General features: G+C 40.0%; 1 protein-coding gene across 2 annotated transcripts in view; it reads right to left on the reverse strand.

Annotated features, from left to right (window-relative positions):
- Positions 1-17,794, reverse strand: part of NRF1 (nuclear respiratory factor 1) — a 143,907-nt gene that overhangs the window by 98,806 nt on the left and 27,307 nt on the right. For both annotated transcript variants that reach the window (XM_021002299.2, XM_021002300.2), the window contains exon 2: positions 7,730-7,961. In XM_021002299.2, coding sequence (XP_020857958.1) covers positions 7,730-7,952 — 223 coding nt within the window. In that variant the 5' untranslated portion in view covers positions 7,953-7,961. The remainder of the gene's footprint in view (positions 1-7,729; positions 7,962-17,794) is intronic.

Here is a 17,794-nt window from a genome sequence, read left to right on the forward strand (position 1 = left end):
CAACTACCTGACAGAACACTGACCACAGAAGCACTGATATCCAACCTTGACTCTCTTTTTAAATAAGTTTTTATTAACCTGGAAAGACTCATATGGTCTGATGCTGAGTGAAGTGAGCAGAACCAGGAGAATGTTGTACACAGAAACAGCCACGCCGTGTGATGACTAACATTTGATAGACTTAACCCTTCTCAGCTAAACAAGGATTTAAGACATCTCCAAAGGCCTCATGATGGAAAATGCTATCCACAAAGAAGAAAGAACTATGAGTTTGAATGCAGATCGAAGCATAGTATTTGCTATTTTTTTTCTTCTCTTGTATTTTGTTTCCTCTTTCTGGTGGTTCCTCCTATTGGTTCTAATTCTTACTTACAACATCACTAATGTGAAAATATGTTTAATAAGAATGTATATGTAGAGCCTATATCAGATTGCATGCTGTCTTGGGGAGGAAGGGAGGGAGGGAGGGGAAGAAAAATTTAAAACTCAAAAGCTTATGGAAGTAATTGTTGATAATTCAAAATAAATTAATTTTAAAAAATAAGTTTTTATTGATATTTTCTTTTTATGTTACCATAGTTATCCCAAGTATCCCTCCCCCTTCTTCTCTCCACTTCCAGGAAGCCATCTCATATATTAATATTTTTAGAAAAGGAAAAAAAAAGTCAGCACAGCTGATTGAAAAAGTCCAAAAACATACACAATGTGTACCACCCACAGACCTTCCAGCTGCATGGAAGGATAGATTGTAGGTGTCCTCTCATTTCATTTAAATCCTACTTTGTCTTAATACTTTTGCTGTATTTGCTTTTTGATTTTTTGGTATGTCTTTGTTCTTTTCACTTACAATGCTGTAATCACTATGTGTATTGTTTTCTTGGCTCCGCTGACTTCACTCTGCATCAGTTCATGAACTGTCTTTCCATGCTTCTCTGTATTCATCACATACTTAATTTCTTCTTCATCTTCTCTTTTTTTTTTTCAGGCAACTGGGGTTAAGTGACTTGCCCAGGGTCACACAGCTAGTAACGTGACAAATGTTTGGTCTGAGGCTGGATTTGAACTCAGGTCCTCTTGACTTTAGGGCCAGTGCTTTACCCACTATGCCACCTAGCTGCCCCACATACTTAATTTCTTACAGCAGAATAATATTCCGTTACATTCACGTACCATGATTTGTTTAGTCATTGCCAAATTGATGGACCCTGACTTGTTTCCAATTCTTAGCTATCACAAAAAGGACCACTATGAATATTTTTGAGTATATACTCTTCTTGTTGCTGTGGTTCCTTCGGGTATGAGCCCAGTAATGTCATCTCTCGTTCCAAGGGTATAGAACACTTTAGTCACTTTATCTGCAGAATTCCAAATTGCTTTCCAAAATGGTTACACTATTTCACAGCTCCAACAACAATATATTAGTGTACCTATCATTCCACAACCTCTTCTACATTGACAGTATTTATATTCCTCTTATTATTAAGTGATTTGTAGCATTTTTTCATGCATTTGTGGACACTTTGCAGTTCTTCTTTGGGAAACTGTTCATATCCTTTAACAATTTCTCTATTTATTTATTTGTTTGTTTGTTTGTTTTGGTGAGGCAATTGGATTTAGTGACTTGCCCAGGGTCACACAGCTAGTAAGTGTAAAGAATCTGAGGCCAGATTTTGAACTCGGGTCCTCCTAACTCCAAGGCCGGAGCTCTATCCACTGCGCCACCTAGCTGCCCCGACCATTTCTCTATTGGGGAATGCCAACCTTGGCTCTTAATTCACATTTGGGTCACTGAGTGTTCATGAAGGTTCCCCAAAAATGACAGGCTTCCTTTGAAACAAAGTCCCCTTGAAACAAGGGAGACCTGGGGGGATTTCACTAGTAGAAACAAAAACACTTTGGAGCATGCCAGTCAATCACCAGTTGTGTTTTGAGCTTTACTCCCTGCTTATGCCCCCAGGACACATGAAAGATGAGAAAGTGTATGAGCCACATGTAGCCTAAGTACTCCATGGAATTCCCTCTTTCCTTACTTCCGTCCCTGAGGATCAGTCATTTCCTTCAAGACTCAGTTTTGCTATCACCTCCTCCACAAAGCCTTCCTGGCTTCCCTCGGTTGCTAGTTTCCTCCCCATCAAAATGATCTGTTTTGTATCTATTTTCCCACATACAGCACTTAGCACAATGTCTGTTACATAGTAAATACTTCTTAAATGCTTCTCTAATGGATTAACTGATTGATTTTTTCAATCCCCCCCTTCCCCACTGGACTGCAAACTTCCTAGGGACAGGAGCAATTTCATTTCTGTCTTTGTAACCCCAGCACCTAGAACAATACCTGGCACATAACAGGTGCTTAAGAAAGGCTCAGTGATTGAGTCAAGGTCAAGGGCTCTTTGTTGACAATCACTGTGATATAAGAATATCACTGTTGCTTTAAAAACTGTTCTCATTTATTTTAGTCCCCTTTTAGGTCTCTGGGTTGCAAAGTCCAATTGGTGTGCAATTTAACATCATGACAAGAAAAGGCTGGATGCTACCTGAACTACATACTTTTTTCCATTATTTGTGATTGCCGACTGGATTGTCCATGGACCCTGAGGTTTGGAGAACAAAGAATTTTCTTTTTCGTATACATGCCTGAACAGGAACTTTTAGGATATGGAACTGAGCAAAAGCAAACACACATTTCTGTCTAGAACTAGGGCTTTCCCTTAAAGGAGCAGACAGAAAAGGACCTAGTATCAGAATGTCTGTGATTAGCTTAAGGTTAATCATCAATGTAACTCCATTTTGGAGGAGAGAAAATGTGATAGCAGAGAGGATAAATTATTGGGAGTATGATACGTACGCATAGACCAAAGAGTAATCCTTTGCTATACACTATATGAGTGTTTGATGCTAAACCTTTATTGCTGGTAACTACACTGAAAAAGGATATGGGGGGGAGGGGAGAATGAAGAATGCAGAGAAGGGCTCTAACAATGACAAACGAAAGGAAAAGAGATGCTTTAAGTTGTTCAGTATGGTGACTAAAAAGATAACAATGACTTCAAATATACAAAGAATTTTTCTGAGAATATTCATTTTCATTGTTGAGAAGGACAAACAAGAGGAAACAGGCTCCAATGAAAACAAAAATGTTCTTGACTATTAATCATGGTGACATAGAATTGTAATGAACTCCTGAAAGAGGGTAGGGAATCTCCTACCAGGTAAATGTTTAAAGAAAGATACCTAACTTAGGTTTTTAAGCATTCATCTTACTGACAAGATGGTATCTTGATGTCTCTTCAAATTTTATGATTCACATACAACTTCCCAGAAAGCTAAATTCCCATGTAAAGTACCACCAAGGTTCAAGTTTTAAGATCGCTGCCTCTCCTGCCTTGTGTGCTTCTTTTTCCCACTTCAAACCAGAAGGCGAACCCCACTTTGCCAGGGTGTCTGCTCGGATATATACACACAACTGCAGGTTAACTACATAGATATCATCTGCACTAAGCACTGAAATTTCATTAGGGGCAGCCTTTTTCAGAAGAGTAAAGCACTTGTACTTGGTACATGAGAAGATGAAAACAGAACAATATCTAACTAAGCCAGTCATTTCTCAAACAAAAATACATCTATTTGAATTGTCAGAAATATAGGAGAACTTAGTTTTAAGGGCTTCATCATGTTTTATATTATCTAAGTTCTTTATGTCTTCACCTGATTATCACAGACAACCAATTAACACAGGAAACTGAGAGTTCGTTTTAATTAGAAATTACATGGGGGCAGAAGGAAATGGAGAATTTGCAAAGGGCAACTTGAAGTAGTAGAAAGGGCCAAGGAAAGGGTGTTGAGAAAGCTGAATTCTGGTCCTAGGTCTGTTACTAATTAGCCATGTGGTCATATATAGGCAGTTCTTTGTTTCTGGGCCTCAGTTTCTTCATATATAAAATGAAGCTGAATTATATGGTCCTTTGTCTCTTATAGTTCTTATAATTCTATTAGAATGCTGGACATTTTCATGACCAAAATCCTTATTCTTAAAAAGTGTCAGCTACTGTCCCCAGGAATCAGTACAGAAGAAGCCCATCTGGAATGTGGATTTATAATGTTGGTCCGCCCTCTCCTGGAAAGTAGAAGAATTTCACTATCTATAAATTCCAAACTTATCTTAACCAGGTCCCAGTTTAATCACCTATAGAGCCAAAAAGTTCTGATATCAGGTATATAAAATTGATGATTTGAAAAATTCACTACATATCATTAAGCAGTCATACTAAAAGGGTGGTTTTTGGCGATCATAATAATCTTTGCTTCTCTCATGTACCACCCTGTGTTATATTCTTTCTAGTACTAAGCTTTACTGAACTTCATTTTCTCAGGAAGGTAATAAGGCATAATGAATCGATCAGTCTATAAGCATTCATTAAGCAAATTATCATTAGGCATAAGGCACTGCACTAAGTACTGGAGATACTAAGACAAAAAAGAAAAAGTCCCTGTCCTCAATGTCCCCCATCCTACTGGGAGAAATAGGATATAGATCCATTGTTGCTGTTCAGTTGTGTCCAACTCTTCGTGACTCCATTTGGGGTTTTCTTGGCAAAAATACTAAAGTGGCTTGCCATTCCCTTCTCTGGCTCATTTTACAGATGAGGAAACTGAGGCAAACAGGGTGAAGTAATTTGCATAGGGTCCCACCGCTAGTGTCTGAAGCCAGATTTGAACTCATGAAGATGAGTTTTGATTCTAAGCCCAGTGCTCAATCCACTGCGCCCCCTAGCTGCCCTTGCAGACTCATAAGAAAATATAAAATGTAGAGAAAGTGAAGTAACTGGGTATGAGCTGAAATTTGAAGGGAATTGAGGAATCTACGAATCCAAAGCAGAAAGAGAATGCATTTCAGATAGGTAGGGAGGCAAATAAGGAACAGCAAATGAGTTAGTCTGGCTGGACCTCAGAAAGTATAGGAAGGAAAAGAATGTGTTACAAGCCTAGAAAGGCAGACTGGAGCCATACTGTAAAGGGCCTTAAATGCTAAAGGAAGGAAAAGGGAGACACCTGAGGCCTGGAGACCAATCAGGAGGTTATTACAAACGTCCAGACTAGAGGTGTTGAGTGCGTTACAGTATGGCTGAACTAGCTGGATCTGGGCGGGGAGTGAAGCATTGAGCAACCCAAGTTGCAAACATAGGTGGAAGGGTGGTGGTAGCCAGAAAAAGAAGAGTTAGAAAGAGAGGTCAGTTTTCGCGGAAAGATAATGAGTTCTGTTTTGGACATAATGAATTTGAGACGTCTAAGGGACATCCAAGGACATGAGAAAGGCAATTGGTGATTCAGGACTGGAGCTCAAGGGAAGGACTAGGGCTGGATTTATGAATCTACAAGTCATCTTCATAAAGAAAATAACTGAATGCATGGAAATCGATGACATCACTGAGAGAGAGAGTATATAGAGAAAAGAAAAGAGGGACCAAGACCAAGCTTGAGGGTAAATCCAGTCAGAGAGCAGAACATGGATGAGCAATCAGAAGTGATCAGACAGAAGAGAGGAGGAAGCAGGGAGAGCGGTATCAAAAAACCCCAGGAGCTAGGTGTCCTGGCTTCCAATCTAGCCTATATATACCATCACAAGTTTTAACACTTCAGACAAGTCATTTCACTTCTTCAGGCTTCAGCTTCTTGTCTTGCAAAGGCAGAAATGTCTAAGGTCCTTTCAAGTTCTAAAATTCCACGGTCCATAAATATACTTCTATGCTGACCATGTGTTTAAATAGTACCTCAAATAGCACTCAACTTATCACTAACTTCAGACTAAGGTATATGGAGTCATCTGGCCATGTTTTCATAAAATCATAAAGCTACAAAGGGCCTTGTGAGGTCATCCACCTAGTCACCTGCCCAGGAGCCAGCCTTTTACACCTTCACTTGTAAAACAATGATTAAGTATCCACTATTCTTTAGGAGATTAATATGGAAGCTAGTTCAGTACTAAACCTATTTGGGTAAATTAGCAAAATCTCCTTCAGAAATGAAAGGTAATGTTGTATAATAGATACACTGCTGGACTTGGAATCTAGAAGACCTGGATTCCACCTCTGACACTTACTAGCTATATGACCTTCTTAGCCTCCTTTTCCTCATCTGCAAAATCAAGAATTCTCATAGAGTTATGAGACTCAACTCTGCAAACCTTAAAGCCCAATATAAATGTCAGTTATTACAATTATTTTCCAATGTTTCACAATTCTCACCATCAAAAAGTTCATGCCATTATTGTTAATAGCTGAAGTCCATCTCAGGGTGTCTATCAACAATCTTCTTTTCCTCAAAGGTTCAGATAATGGGGAAATTGGAGGGCTGCTTCTATAAAATGACCTGACTCGGAGAACTTGTTTATGTGATGGGTTTGGTGAGGCAACAAACAGATTGTTTAGGAATAGATCTTTATGCCTTTTCAGCCTTGGAACTCTGAAATCTCTTAGCTTTGGCTTGATTTTACTTAGTACCTGATTTCCCCTGGATAAAATGTTGGTTATAATGACATTGCCGCTGTTTCACATATTCTAGAGTCAATGAAGTCTTCTTCTCCTCCTCATAAATATCACCCCACCACCCAACTCAGCACCACTAACACATTATTACCACTGTTAACTGGATGCTTAAGATTAATAACGGTTTTTATTAACGACTTGCTCATAGAGTTTTCCTTTCCTCACAACAGCCCTGTAGAGCAGGCACAGAAAGTATTAACATCTACAGAAGAGGAAGATAGGAGACGTTAAAGACTTGTCTGTACTCCTACAACTAGGAAATGATAGTTCTCTTCCCATCACAATATACTATCTCTCTGAGAAAAAGTATGGTCATAGTTTCATTGAATCATTGCTTCACAGATTTAGAGCTGGAAGGAATCTAAGAAGTAACTGAGGTGGCAGCTAGGTGGCGCAGTGGATAGAATATTGGCCCTGAAGTCAGAAGGACCTGAGCTCAAATCCGGCCTCAGACCAAACACTTGACATGTACTAGCTATGTGACCATGGGCAAGTCACTTAACCCCAATTGGAAGAAGAAGAAGAAGAAGAAGAAGGAGGAGGAGGAGGAGGAGGAGGAGAGGAGGAGGAGGAGGAGGAGGAGGAGGAGAGGAGGAGGAGGAGGAGGAGGAGGAGGAGGAGGAGGAGGAGGAGGAGGAGGAGGAGGAGGAGGAGGAAGAAGAAGAAGAAGAAGAAACTGAGTCCAACTCTTTTATTTTACAGACGAGGAAACGGAGACCCAGAGAGGGTAAGGTCACAGAGCTAGTACGTGTCTGAGGTGGGATGTGAATGCAAGTCTTCCAGAATCTCTAAGTCTATAGGCCATCTACTCTCGTATTCTGCTTCAGTAAAGTGTCATTCTAGGAATAATATCATACCAAAAGAAAATAGGCTCTTGGCTCTTGAAAGGGGCCATAATTTTAGAAGTAGAGGGGACAGCAGAGATCTGCTTTAACTCTTCACTTTACAGATGAAGAAATTCTGGTTTTGCTGTGAATTGTCAAAGGCTAGAGCTAATTAGTAACAGAGAGGGAACTCAGATCTGGCTCTTCTGACTCTCAGGCCAGCGCTCTTTCCACTCCACCAAAGGTTCAATAACTGAAAACAAAGATCTCCTGGGGAATCCCATGAGCAATCAAAAAAACCCAAAAAAACCGAAAACCAACCGACCAACCAAAAACCCAAGGGCTCCCAGGTCGAATTACCTGCGGCAGCCAGGTGGGCTGTCACTTCGTCAGCAGCAGTCGAGTTAAGGATGTCCGAGTCATCGTAGGAGGTGTCCTCAGGAGAAGAAGGGGAGTCTTCATCCGCGCTCAGCATGCTGTGCTCTGTGTAGGTGGCCACATGGACCTGCTGCACTTGCTGGGCCACTGCATGAGCTTCGATGGTAGCCATATGTTCTGTCTGGGTTACTCCGTGCTCCTCCATGAATAAGTACTTTCAAGAGAAAAGCAAAAGACAAAAAGAAAACATGAATCAATTGGAAATACATCAGTAGGGGCATGAAATTTAAACTGACTGAAGAAGAGCTTTCCTCAGGAGCATATGAACTTTGAAAAGCCTCCAGTTTCATCATTTGTATGTTGTTCATATTCCCCATCCATCTATAATATCATAGCTACTCTTTAGAGAACTAGGAAGTGCCTCTGATTATGGCTAAGCAAAAATCTCCTTTTGTTAGATGTTTTTAAAAAAGGAAGGACCATCCAAAATGAAATGAAAAAACATGGAATACTGTTCTAATAGAGACCTCATAATTATTATTCATCATGAAAGTAATTTAATGATATTAGCAAAAGATGAATTTTGTAATCTCAAATTCAGTTTCAGTCAACAAATATTAGGTGCCTACTACGTTCAAGGTACTGTACTAGGCACCAAAGATACAACATTGTTTTAAAAGTCACAAAATCCCGCCCCAAATAAAACTGCAAACTATAAGGCAGATGAGATATGCACAAAGATAACACAAACTAGAAATAAAATACAAACTAGAAAACTTCATGGGAAAGATGGGATGTAAGCTGGGCCTTGAAAGTCAACTTAGATTTTGATAGGTAGAGGTAATGTGAAAATAGCATGAAAGGAAAGGACTTCTCAGAAGAAGGGGGACTGTTTCTGCAGTTCTAGGGTTTTTAAAGGAAGATACTGAAAACAAATTGGAAAGGTTGGATGGGGCCAAACCAGAAGGACCTCAAATGACAAGCTATGGAGTCTGGCTTTTCACTGTCAAGAGGCAGTAAAGGTTTTTGAGGAGGTGAATAACACTATCAGAGTGGCCCATTAAGAAACTTAGTTTGTAAAGGAATATAAGTTTGGAGGTTGGAGAGAATGGAGGGGAAATCAAAGCTCTGAACAGATTTGGAGCAACTGGTAAGGAAAGAGAAATGATGGGCCCAGTTTCAGACATGGACATATGCCAAACATAGTAGTATTATTTTTGTTGTTTTTCTCTGAGGTTTCTAGAGATCAGGAAATTAAAACAGTACTTGTAGTAGGGGAGAGGCCAAACACTCTAAAATAACCACTGTTCTATAAAATGTTATCACTGTTGTCTTTGTTACTATTGCTTCTATGTTGCCTTTTCCTGGGAAAGGCAAAATGTAACAATTTTGTAACTATCTGACCTCTCCTACTATATCATTAGCTCCCTGGACACCTATTTTTCAATTTAGATTTAGCTAACCTTTATATAGCATTTTTAAGATGCCTTACATTTTCACCATGGCCCCCCACTTCAAATGCTAGCACAGTAGCTGGCACAAGAGTAAACACCGATGGGCAAATGCAGCAAAATCTGCCAAGCAAAACTCTGTTCTTTTAAACATGTCTCAAATCAATCTGATGAGCTCACTGGACTGTGGAGTTTCAGACCTGTGCTTTACTCTAGACTTCCTGTCTATGCCACGAGATTTATCATGAAAGCTTTTCTAACTATTTAAACAACACAAATTAGTTAGACAAAGGGCAAGGCAAGAAAGTGCAAAATAACATTTTCCCAAGAAATTTCACTAGCTTTTAGGCTAGGGTACAAACTGTTTAGAGTATTTTAAAATGCTGAGTTCTTCAAAATGATTTTTAAAATAATCCATGACAAGACAGAAACTTATTTTTCAAAAGGATTTGCATTTCTGTGCAGTTGGCCTAATGGATTCCATTTTTCCTCCTCTACAATGCTGCTCACAGAACCAATCAATAACGGTGTCACCACCTTTCCTCTCTTTATTCCTAAAATAGAGGAGGAATAGATGCTTTAGAATTCCTTGATCTGGAGATGAATTCTTAGGAATTTTACTTTAAACAATATTGTAAAATAAAATACTTTTTAAAAAGACATAAAAACATGCATGCTTATGACTTGTTTCTACAGTTCTAGAAAAAAATACATCTTAAATCAATTTCAGCAAAACATTCTAGTCAGCTTTCATCTGCTGAGCAGACACATTCTATAGATATTGAATTGAAAGTAACTCCCTAAATGAAGACATGTAGTCTGGTAAGTGAAACACAAGAGAGAGGGCATAGGTGGAATGATGTGTCCTAATATGGATAATCTGAAAGACAGGATTTAGGAGTACTAAATCCTGGAGTCACACACCACTACACAAATCTAAAAGATTTGGCCTCCGTTTCTTCATTTCAAAACAAAATAGCTAACCTTGAGGATGTGCTATAGTTTTAATTGTTTGCAATTGAAAAGAGCCATTGATTATTGATTATCATCTTCACCAAGTAGAATGCTGTTCTGGAAGAGAGTGGCAATAAGTAGGCCACGAGAATAAGCAAACAATGGACTAGATTGGTCAGACTAGACAGCAGATAAGATCTGAAGTGTGATTTCTCTGAATGCTGAATAGATGTGGAAAGGGACAGGAAACTACTCAGCAATGCAAAACTGGTTCAAAAGACTTAGAAATATAAAATGCAGCTAAAAGGATGTCTGATAGAAACATTCACTATATCAACAATTACTGAAAGTCAGTGACATTTATAACAATCACTTCCCTTCATACCTGAAACAGATAACTTATTTCACCTCTAAAAAAAAATTACCGAACAGCAAAATAAACTTAAATTCATAGTTAAATAAATATAAAGGAACTAATGAAGGAGTGATTTACCTGGGATATTAGAGGCTCCTAGTATAGGGCTCAACCCACAAATAAACCCAGATTAGAGAAGGGAAGGCAGGAGAAAGAGTTCACACCTCAACTAAGAGTCTTTAAGCAGAAAAGGCTTTGCATCTTTGCCTTTTGTGCCCAACTAAGTATGAAGTGGAATAAGGAAGAGGACAGGGGTGAGATGCATGTATTATTCTACAGGTCCAAGAGAGCAACCTTATATGTGAATCATGGATTTACAACTAGAAAGGATGTATAGGTCATCTATTCCAATCCTCTTATTTGACAGATGAGAAAACAATCCCAAAGACTTGCTCAAATTCACACAAGTAGTTAAGTGGTAGAGTCAGGATTCTAACTCAAAATATCTGGCTTCAAATCCAGTGCTTTTTCCAGCACACCACGGTGACCCAACATTTCTAGCCTGATTTTTTCTTTTTCATCCCTCACCTTCACTGCATAACTCCCCATCCATTTCCCCCATACCCTTTTCTTTGTATTCCTCTCATTTCCCTTTCCTCTCTCCCCTTCCTGCCCACCCCATAGTGTCACCATCCTCCCCACCTCAGCCCCTAAAGCTGGTATAGCAAGATAAGTACCCTTTCCTCTAGCAGTCAGCAAGGCACCAAAGTCAAATACCTAAGAGGCATATTTTTAAAAACATGGTAATAACTAAGTCCACACAAGGAATGCTTACCTCCCCAATAGCTGTCAGTCATGCCCAAACGCAACCCAGATGTAACATAGGTAAGGAAAAGCGCAAAATGCTACAGCTACCTTCCTCACACAAAAACATATATCCATGTTATACCCTGGCAAACACACTATGACCTAGCTCTCGTGTGTGTGTGTGTGTGTGTGTGTGTGTGTGTGTGTGTGTGTGTATGTGTTCCATGAGGAAGATCGAGGATCAGATATTCAGAATCCCCAATTTGGCACTGAGAAGTACCCTCTCTACTAGGGAGTTCAATAACACATCCTAAAAATCAGTATCTCATCAATACCTGTTTCCTGGCAGTTTCCCCTTCCTGGTGACTCAGGGCAGGTCACTAAAGTAACAGAAAGCTCCTATGGCTATTATCCTCTTTCTTTAAGAAAGACAAAAACCTTCAGACCAAGCCAGGGAACAGGTGTATGTGTGTGAAGTGGGGGGTGGGGGGTAGGAAGAGTAGGTAATAAAATCATCCATTTTATCTATACTTGGTGTTAAACAGCCAAAAAAACCCTAAAACCCAACTTCTTTATAATAATTAGTCTAAAAGTTTGTTACTATATGGCTCCATAGTACTAGCTATGAGTAGGAAATAGATGTGCTAATTTGATAGGAGACAAAGAAACACTTGACTAAAGCCACTTTAGCATCAGGAGGACCTAACACCAGAGAGAGGAGTGGCTTTCAGAAAAAAAAAATCTGGGTTCTAGTTCTGCATATCAACGAAATCAATGGTCCAGCCCCTATCCTTGGCCTTTGGGGAAGTATGTACATTTCTCAGGACCTGGGAGCACTGTGTTAGAGATGATGCACACTAACAGTGCTATGTATAAAGTAAAAAGATATTTTACTACAGCTGACTTTTGTTATAAAGGAATGTTGTTCCAGGAAGATTTAACCAAAATCATCACTGTTTCTCAATAACTAGAAAATACAAAGAGGTTCTAAGATGTAATCTATTGATGAAGGACCAAAGTGATTTTCAGTAACCTACCCTTCTAAACTCCTAGTATCTCATATCCGACTATATTTGTCTGCCTCTCCTGGTCCATTTCTGGCTTTATAACTAGTCATTCTGATATCTATATCGCTATTCATTGGATATAACTATCTCCTCCATATATCAGCCATACCCCACAGATTAATTTGCCAAGTCTTGCTGAAATAACTTTCAGTAGTGTCCAACTCTTCATGACCCCATTTTGGGGTTTTTTCTTGGCAAAGATACTGGAATAGCTTGCCATTTCCTTCTCCAGCTCATTTTACAGAGGAGGAAACTGAGGCAAACAGGGTTAAATGGCTTGCTCAGGGTCACACAGCTTCTAAGTGTCTGAGGTCAGAGTTAAACTGAGGAAGAGCAGCCTTAACTGATTCCAAGTCCAGTGATCTATCCACTAAGCCACCCAGCTGCCTGAAATAACTACTTTTCTACAAAAGAGACTTGAAATTTCCCCTTCTGATAATTAAGAAAATTCTCTTCCCTCACAATTCTGGTGGGTTCTATCTCCCTTTAGGACCTATGTTGTCAACATGACCTAACAAGATCATCAGATTCAAAAGGACCAGAGTATAGCGAATGATTGGAGCACTGAATCTGGGGTCAAGAAGCCCTGAGTTCAATCCTATCTCAGATTCTTAGAGTGTGACCATGAGCAAGTCACAATCTCTCACAGTTTCAGTTTTCTTACTTGTAAAATGAGAAAAAGAAGAGCATCTACCTATCTTACAGAGTTGTTCCAAGGATAGAATCAAACAATGTATGTCAAAGATTCGGCAAACTTTACAGGACTACACAAATGCAAAATATCAAAGGATCAGTCTCTGCTATGCAGATCCTTCTCTTTTGAGGCCAGGAAGCCAGTCCGGTCAGCTGGTCTCCCCAAGGCTAGGAATCTCTGTTTCCTCTCTGACTTTCTCTTCTTGAGGCTCAAAATGCTCTTCTCTTTTGCTGCCTCTTGTTCTAGGCCTCTGTCAACCAACCCCTTGGTAGGAAGGCTTCTTTTCAGGTCCAAATGATGCTCAGCTTTTGTAGTATCCTCCTGAAGTGCTAACTCAGTGAATATTTACTGCTACTAAACACAAAGCTGTGAACTTAAATTTCATTCTTAAGATGTAATTAAGTCCCCACCAGAAAGAATGACAGTTTTGTAGCAGCAGTAAGTGGATATTCACACTTAAAAAATGCTTATTTATACTTATCTACCCTTACACTATGCTTACAGTTAAAGCTGTGTGAACTTCAGTCAGTTCTAGAAAGAATTGGATAATATGGCCCAGGGACAAAGAATTCATGCCTTGTCCAGATGATAATAGAATGAATTGAATAAAGCATGTATTTATTAAGCCTAACTTAAAGTACTGTGCTAAATGCTGAGGATAAGAATAGAAAAGTAATTCAATCCCTATTCTCAAGGAGCCCACATTCTTATGGGGAAGACAACACATATGAAGGTTTTACCTACACGTCAGACAGAAGTGTCCCATGGTCTTTAGGGTGCAATGTCAAAGCAGATGGTAATGCTTTTTCTTTAATGCCATTTCTACTGATAAAATCATATCAGTTTCTGATGTTGGACTAATTGACGATGCAAAGAACTTTGGTGGCAAAAGCTTTCTTTTCTGGAACTTGAGTAGCTGTGATTGTGGCTGCAAACGCTTGCAGGATCAGCTGCCAGGCTGCACCTCCGCAGGGGGATGCTTCTCAGGATAATGGCTGTGGACACTGGGCTTGAAGTATTGCTATTCCCAAGCTCTTAGGTTCAGGGTCCTGAGCTGTCTTCCTTGGGGTCTGAGCTAAGATAGTGGTCAAGGTGGTGGCACTGGTGGTGGTTTGATTTGCCTGGCCTGGCATAAGTGGCCTCCTATCTCTCCCTTGCTGCTTCAGCTAGGGAGGTACTTACTTGCCTCCTATGTTTACCTAATATACTTACTGTGTTATGTGACTGCTTAATTCTGGCCAACCTAAATTTGGTTTTGTTATAAAAAAGAACAGTTGGATCAATTACAGCTCTACCATCTGTGGATTAATGTGCTTGTACTCCCACAAACCCTAGAACACTGAACCTTCCCATTATTTACCATCCTTGCCAAACTGATGTGAGAAGATTCCGTGTGTTTTTAATTTGCAAGTCTCTATTAGTTTTTTTACACAGTTATTGTTTTGCGTAGCTATTTTGAAAGATTTTTCATTCAGTCTGATCCATTGGAAAACAGTTCTTAATCTTATAAATTTGTCAATTACCTATGGATTTTTGGATATCAGACTTTTTAAAGCAAGATGTGCATTGTGAAAATTTTTTTCACCAACCCATATACTTCTTCTATTTCAATTTTGTTTGGGCAAAGCTTTTTAAATTTTATTTCTTCAAAACTGTCTTTTATAATCTCCTCTATCCTGTGTCTGCTTACAAATTCTCTAATCCAAAAGTGTTTAAGATATAACCTTCCCTTCTCCTTTAATTTTTTGTAAAATTTTTTGTTTAGATCATGTACATACAATACAGAATAGTCCTAATCAAATTGGAAAATTTTCCTAAACAACCCAATAACAATTACCAAAGCAATCTGATAACAGGGTGTAACTGAATTTTCTAAACAGCCTGATAACATTATAAGGAGTAGGCCACTGGAAGAAGGAAATTTATAGAAAACAGGTAATTTCTGGTCACTGGCTGGCTTAGGTGGCCTTTTCAAAGCAAGCTGGCCCCATTCTGCAGCATCAGCTCTTATGAGTACTCTAGAAGACTTAGCTCTTGAGGAAGGCTCATTAGGACTGATCTGTGACTCCTGTGGAGGGCTTCAAGAGGTAGGAAGAAGGAGTTTCTCTCTCCTTCTCATTCCTCACTATATATCTGCATCCTATAGCAGATGCACACAGTCACAGGAGAGGAATTCAAAGACACTGCTTCCTCCACCCAAACTATCTGTGAAGAGAATTGGGGAAAAAAAAAACCTGAGATATTGGTGCCCAGATGCTGGTGGCTCAGGAGATAGTAGGCCTCAGAGTTGAAACTCTGAGGGAACAAAAATGGCAAAATTTTCTATTGGTCCTAGAGAAAGGCTTCCAGTTCTTTCTAAAAAAACATAGTAGCACCTAGCCAAGAACATCAACTAAGTTAGAAGCTAGAGGCAACAGAAACTATGGAAAACACTCGAAGAAATATGCGTTGAAGTGAGCCCAGTGAAGATGTCTTAGCCAGTGAGGAACAGCATAAGGCAATCACAAGTGTACAACAAGGACCCCTATAGCTTTGAGGCATAAATTAACCCTGAACATGTGTTCCCCACATGAGTTCCCATTAGGTACCAGCTCTATACTTGATCATTCTCCCTACTGAGAGTATGAACATTTGGAGAAGAGTGCTCCATAAGTTTCTGGGAGAAAAATGTTCTATTGCTCATGTCCTTACAATAATATTTCTAAATGGCTTTTGAAATAACTGTGGTCTCTAGTTACCTATCAAAAATGAACATGTGAGAAGCAGCTAGATGGCACAGTGGATAGAGCTACAGCATTAAGAGTCTGGAGGATTCGAGTTCAAATCCAGCCTCAGATACTTGACACTTATTAGCTGTGTGACCCTGGGCAAGTCACTTAACCCCAATTGCCTGACCAAAAAAAAAAAAAAAGAGCCAAGCATAATTTTGGGGAAGCTAGGTAGTGGCATGGATAGAGCACCGGCCCTAGGGTCAGGAGGACCTGAATTCAAATCCGGCCTCATACATATAACACGTACTTGCTGTAGGACCCTGGACAAGTCACTTAACCCCACTGCCAAGCCGCCCCCCCCAAAAGTAAACACGTGTATGAGGACTTATGACCTAATGTTTTACTAGCAGAGACCCACAGAGTACCTTCAGCTTGAAGTAGTAAACTCCAAAGATCACGAGGAGTTACCTGCCTTGCAAACTGGGAGTACCCCAAGAAGCTACACATAAATTTACAAATTTCTTATGACATATTGTATAAGGTATTATTGTTGTTCAGTTGTGTCCAACTCTTCATGACCCCATTTGGGGTCTTCTTGACAGATAATAGAGTGGTTTGCCATTTCCTTCTCCAGCTCCTTTTACAGACAGCGAAACTGAGGGAAACAGGGAGAAGTGACTTACTCAGGGTAACACAGCTAAAGTATCTGAGGCTCAATTTGAATTTAAGAAGGTAAGTCTACCTGATTCCAGGCCTGGTATTCTATCCACTGTGCCATCCAACTGCCCCAAAGTGTTAGTTAATCTCCAAAACTACTTTCTAGTTTTCCCTGTACTTACTGTTGAATAACCCCAATAGTTTGAGTTCTTAGATTTATCAAAGCTTTGCTTCTAGGTTTTCTTACCTAATCTATGGCTCCAGTGGAATAATCTCAACAGGAAAGCAACCCCAATCACCCAACCCCAAAACAAAAGCTCCTCTTTTAAAACTCTAGGCACACCCCAGGGTTAAAAGCAGTTCTCTTAATATGCAAATCTGCCCTGGAAGGTTAACACATTAAGCCAGCAAAGTCCAGCTTTCAAAGGAGATCAAAAGTTGCAATGAAGAACTCCAAGACACAAAGTGAGAAGGAAACTGAAGGCTGAGGTCAAACTAAGAGCAAGGAGACTCACCAACAAGAAGAAAGCAGGTGCATGGGAGGAGGCAGACAACAAATAAAAACAAGTTTGGGCCACTTCCCAACAGTGCTTGCACCTATTCCTGACAAGGGCAAGCACCATTTTTCCAGTTAAGGAGATCTGCAGTCTCACGGTTATGCCCTCTGCCCCTCATCCCAGCCATCCAATCAGTGGCCAAAGGACTCTTCCTCCACATCCATGCCCTTCTCTGCTCAAATACCATCCTAGGGTTGGGCCTCATTACTTCTCCCTTGGATCACTGCAGTAGGCTCTCAATCGGCCTGTCTGCCTCAAATTCCATCTCTCCTATCGCACAGCTTTCCTCCACAACTGAGATGTGCTCCTTCCTCAACTTCTGCCCTGGAATTCCTGGCTCAAATTCCATCAAGATCAGGAGGCCTTTCCTTACCACCTCCATTTGCTGGCTTGCCTCCCCTCCAAAAAATTACCTTGTTTTTATTTTGTATACACTTATATGTATACATGTAGCCCCTCCTAAAAGAATGTACTATCCTTGATGACAGGAATCATTTCATTTGCCTTGGATCTCCAGTGCTTAGCACTGTGCCTGTACATACAGGCACTTAACAAATGGTTGTTGATTAAACCCATGTATGTCTCTTCTCTCTCTCTCTCTCTCTCTCTCTCTCTCTCTCTCTCTCTCTCTCTCACACACACACACACACACACACACACACACACACACACACCCCAGAGAGACAATCTGGCTTTCATGGGAGGTGAGGCAGGAGAAAAATATGAAGATGATCTCAACCTGGGTGACTGGGAGAATGGCAATATTCTCAACAAAATGATGGAAATTTGATAGA

Source organism: Phascolarctos cinereus, unplaced genomic scaffold (assembly GCF_003287225.1).
Source record: "Phascolarctos cinereus isolate Bilbo 61053 unplaced genomic scaffold, phaCin_HiC Scaffold_1;HRSCAF=81, whole genome shotgun sequence".
Lineage (NCBI taxonomy): Eukaryota > Metazoa > Chordata > Mammalia > Diprotodontia > Phascolarctidae > Phascolarctos > Phascolarctos cinereus.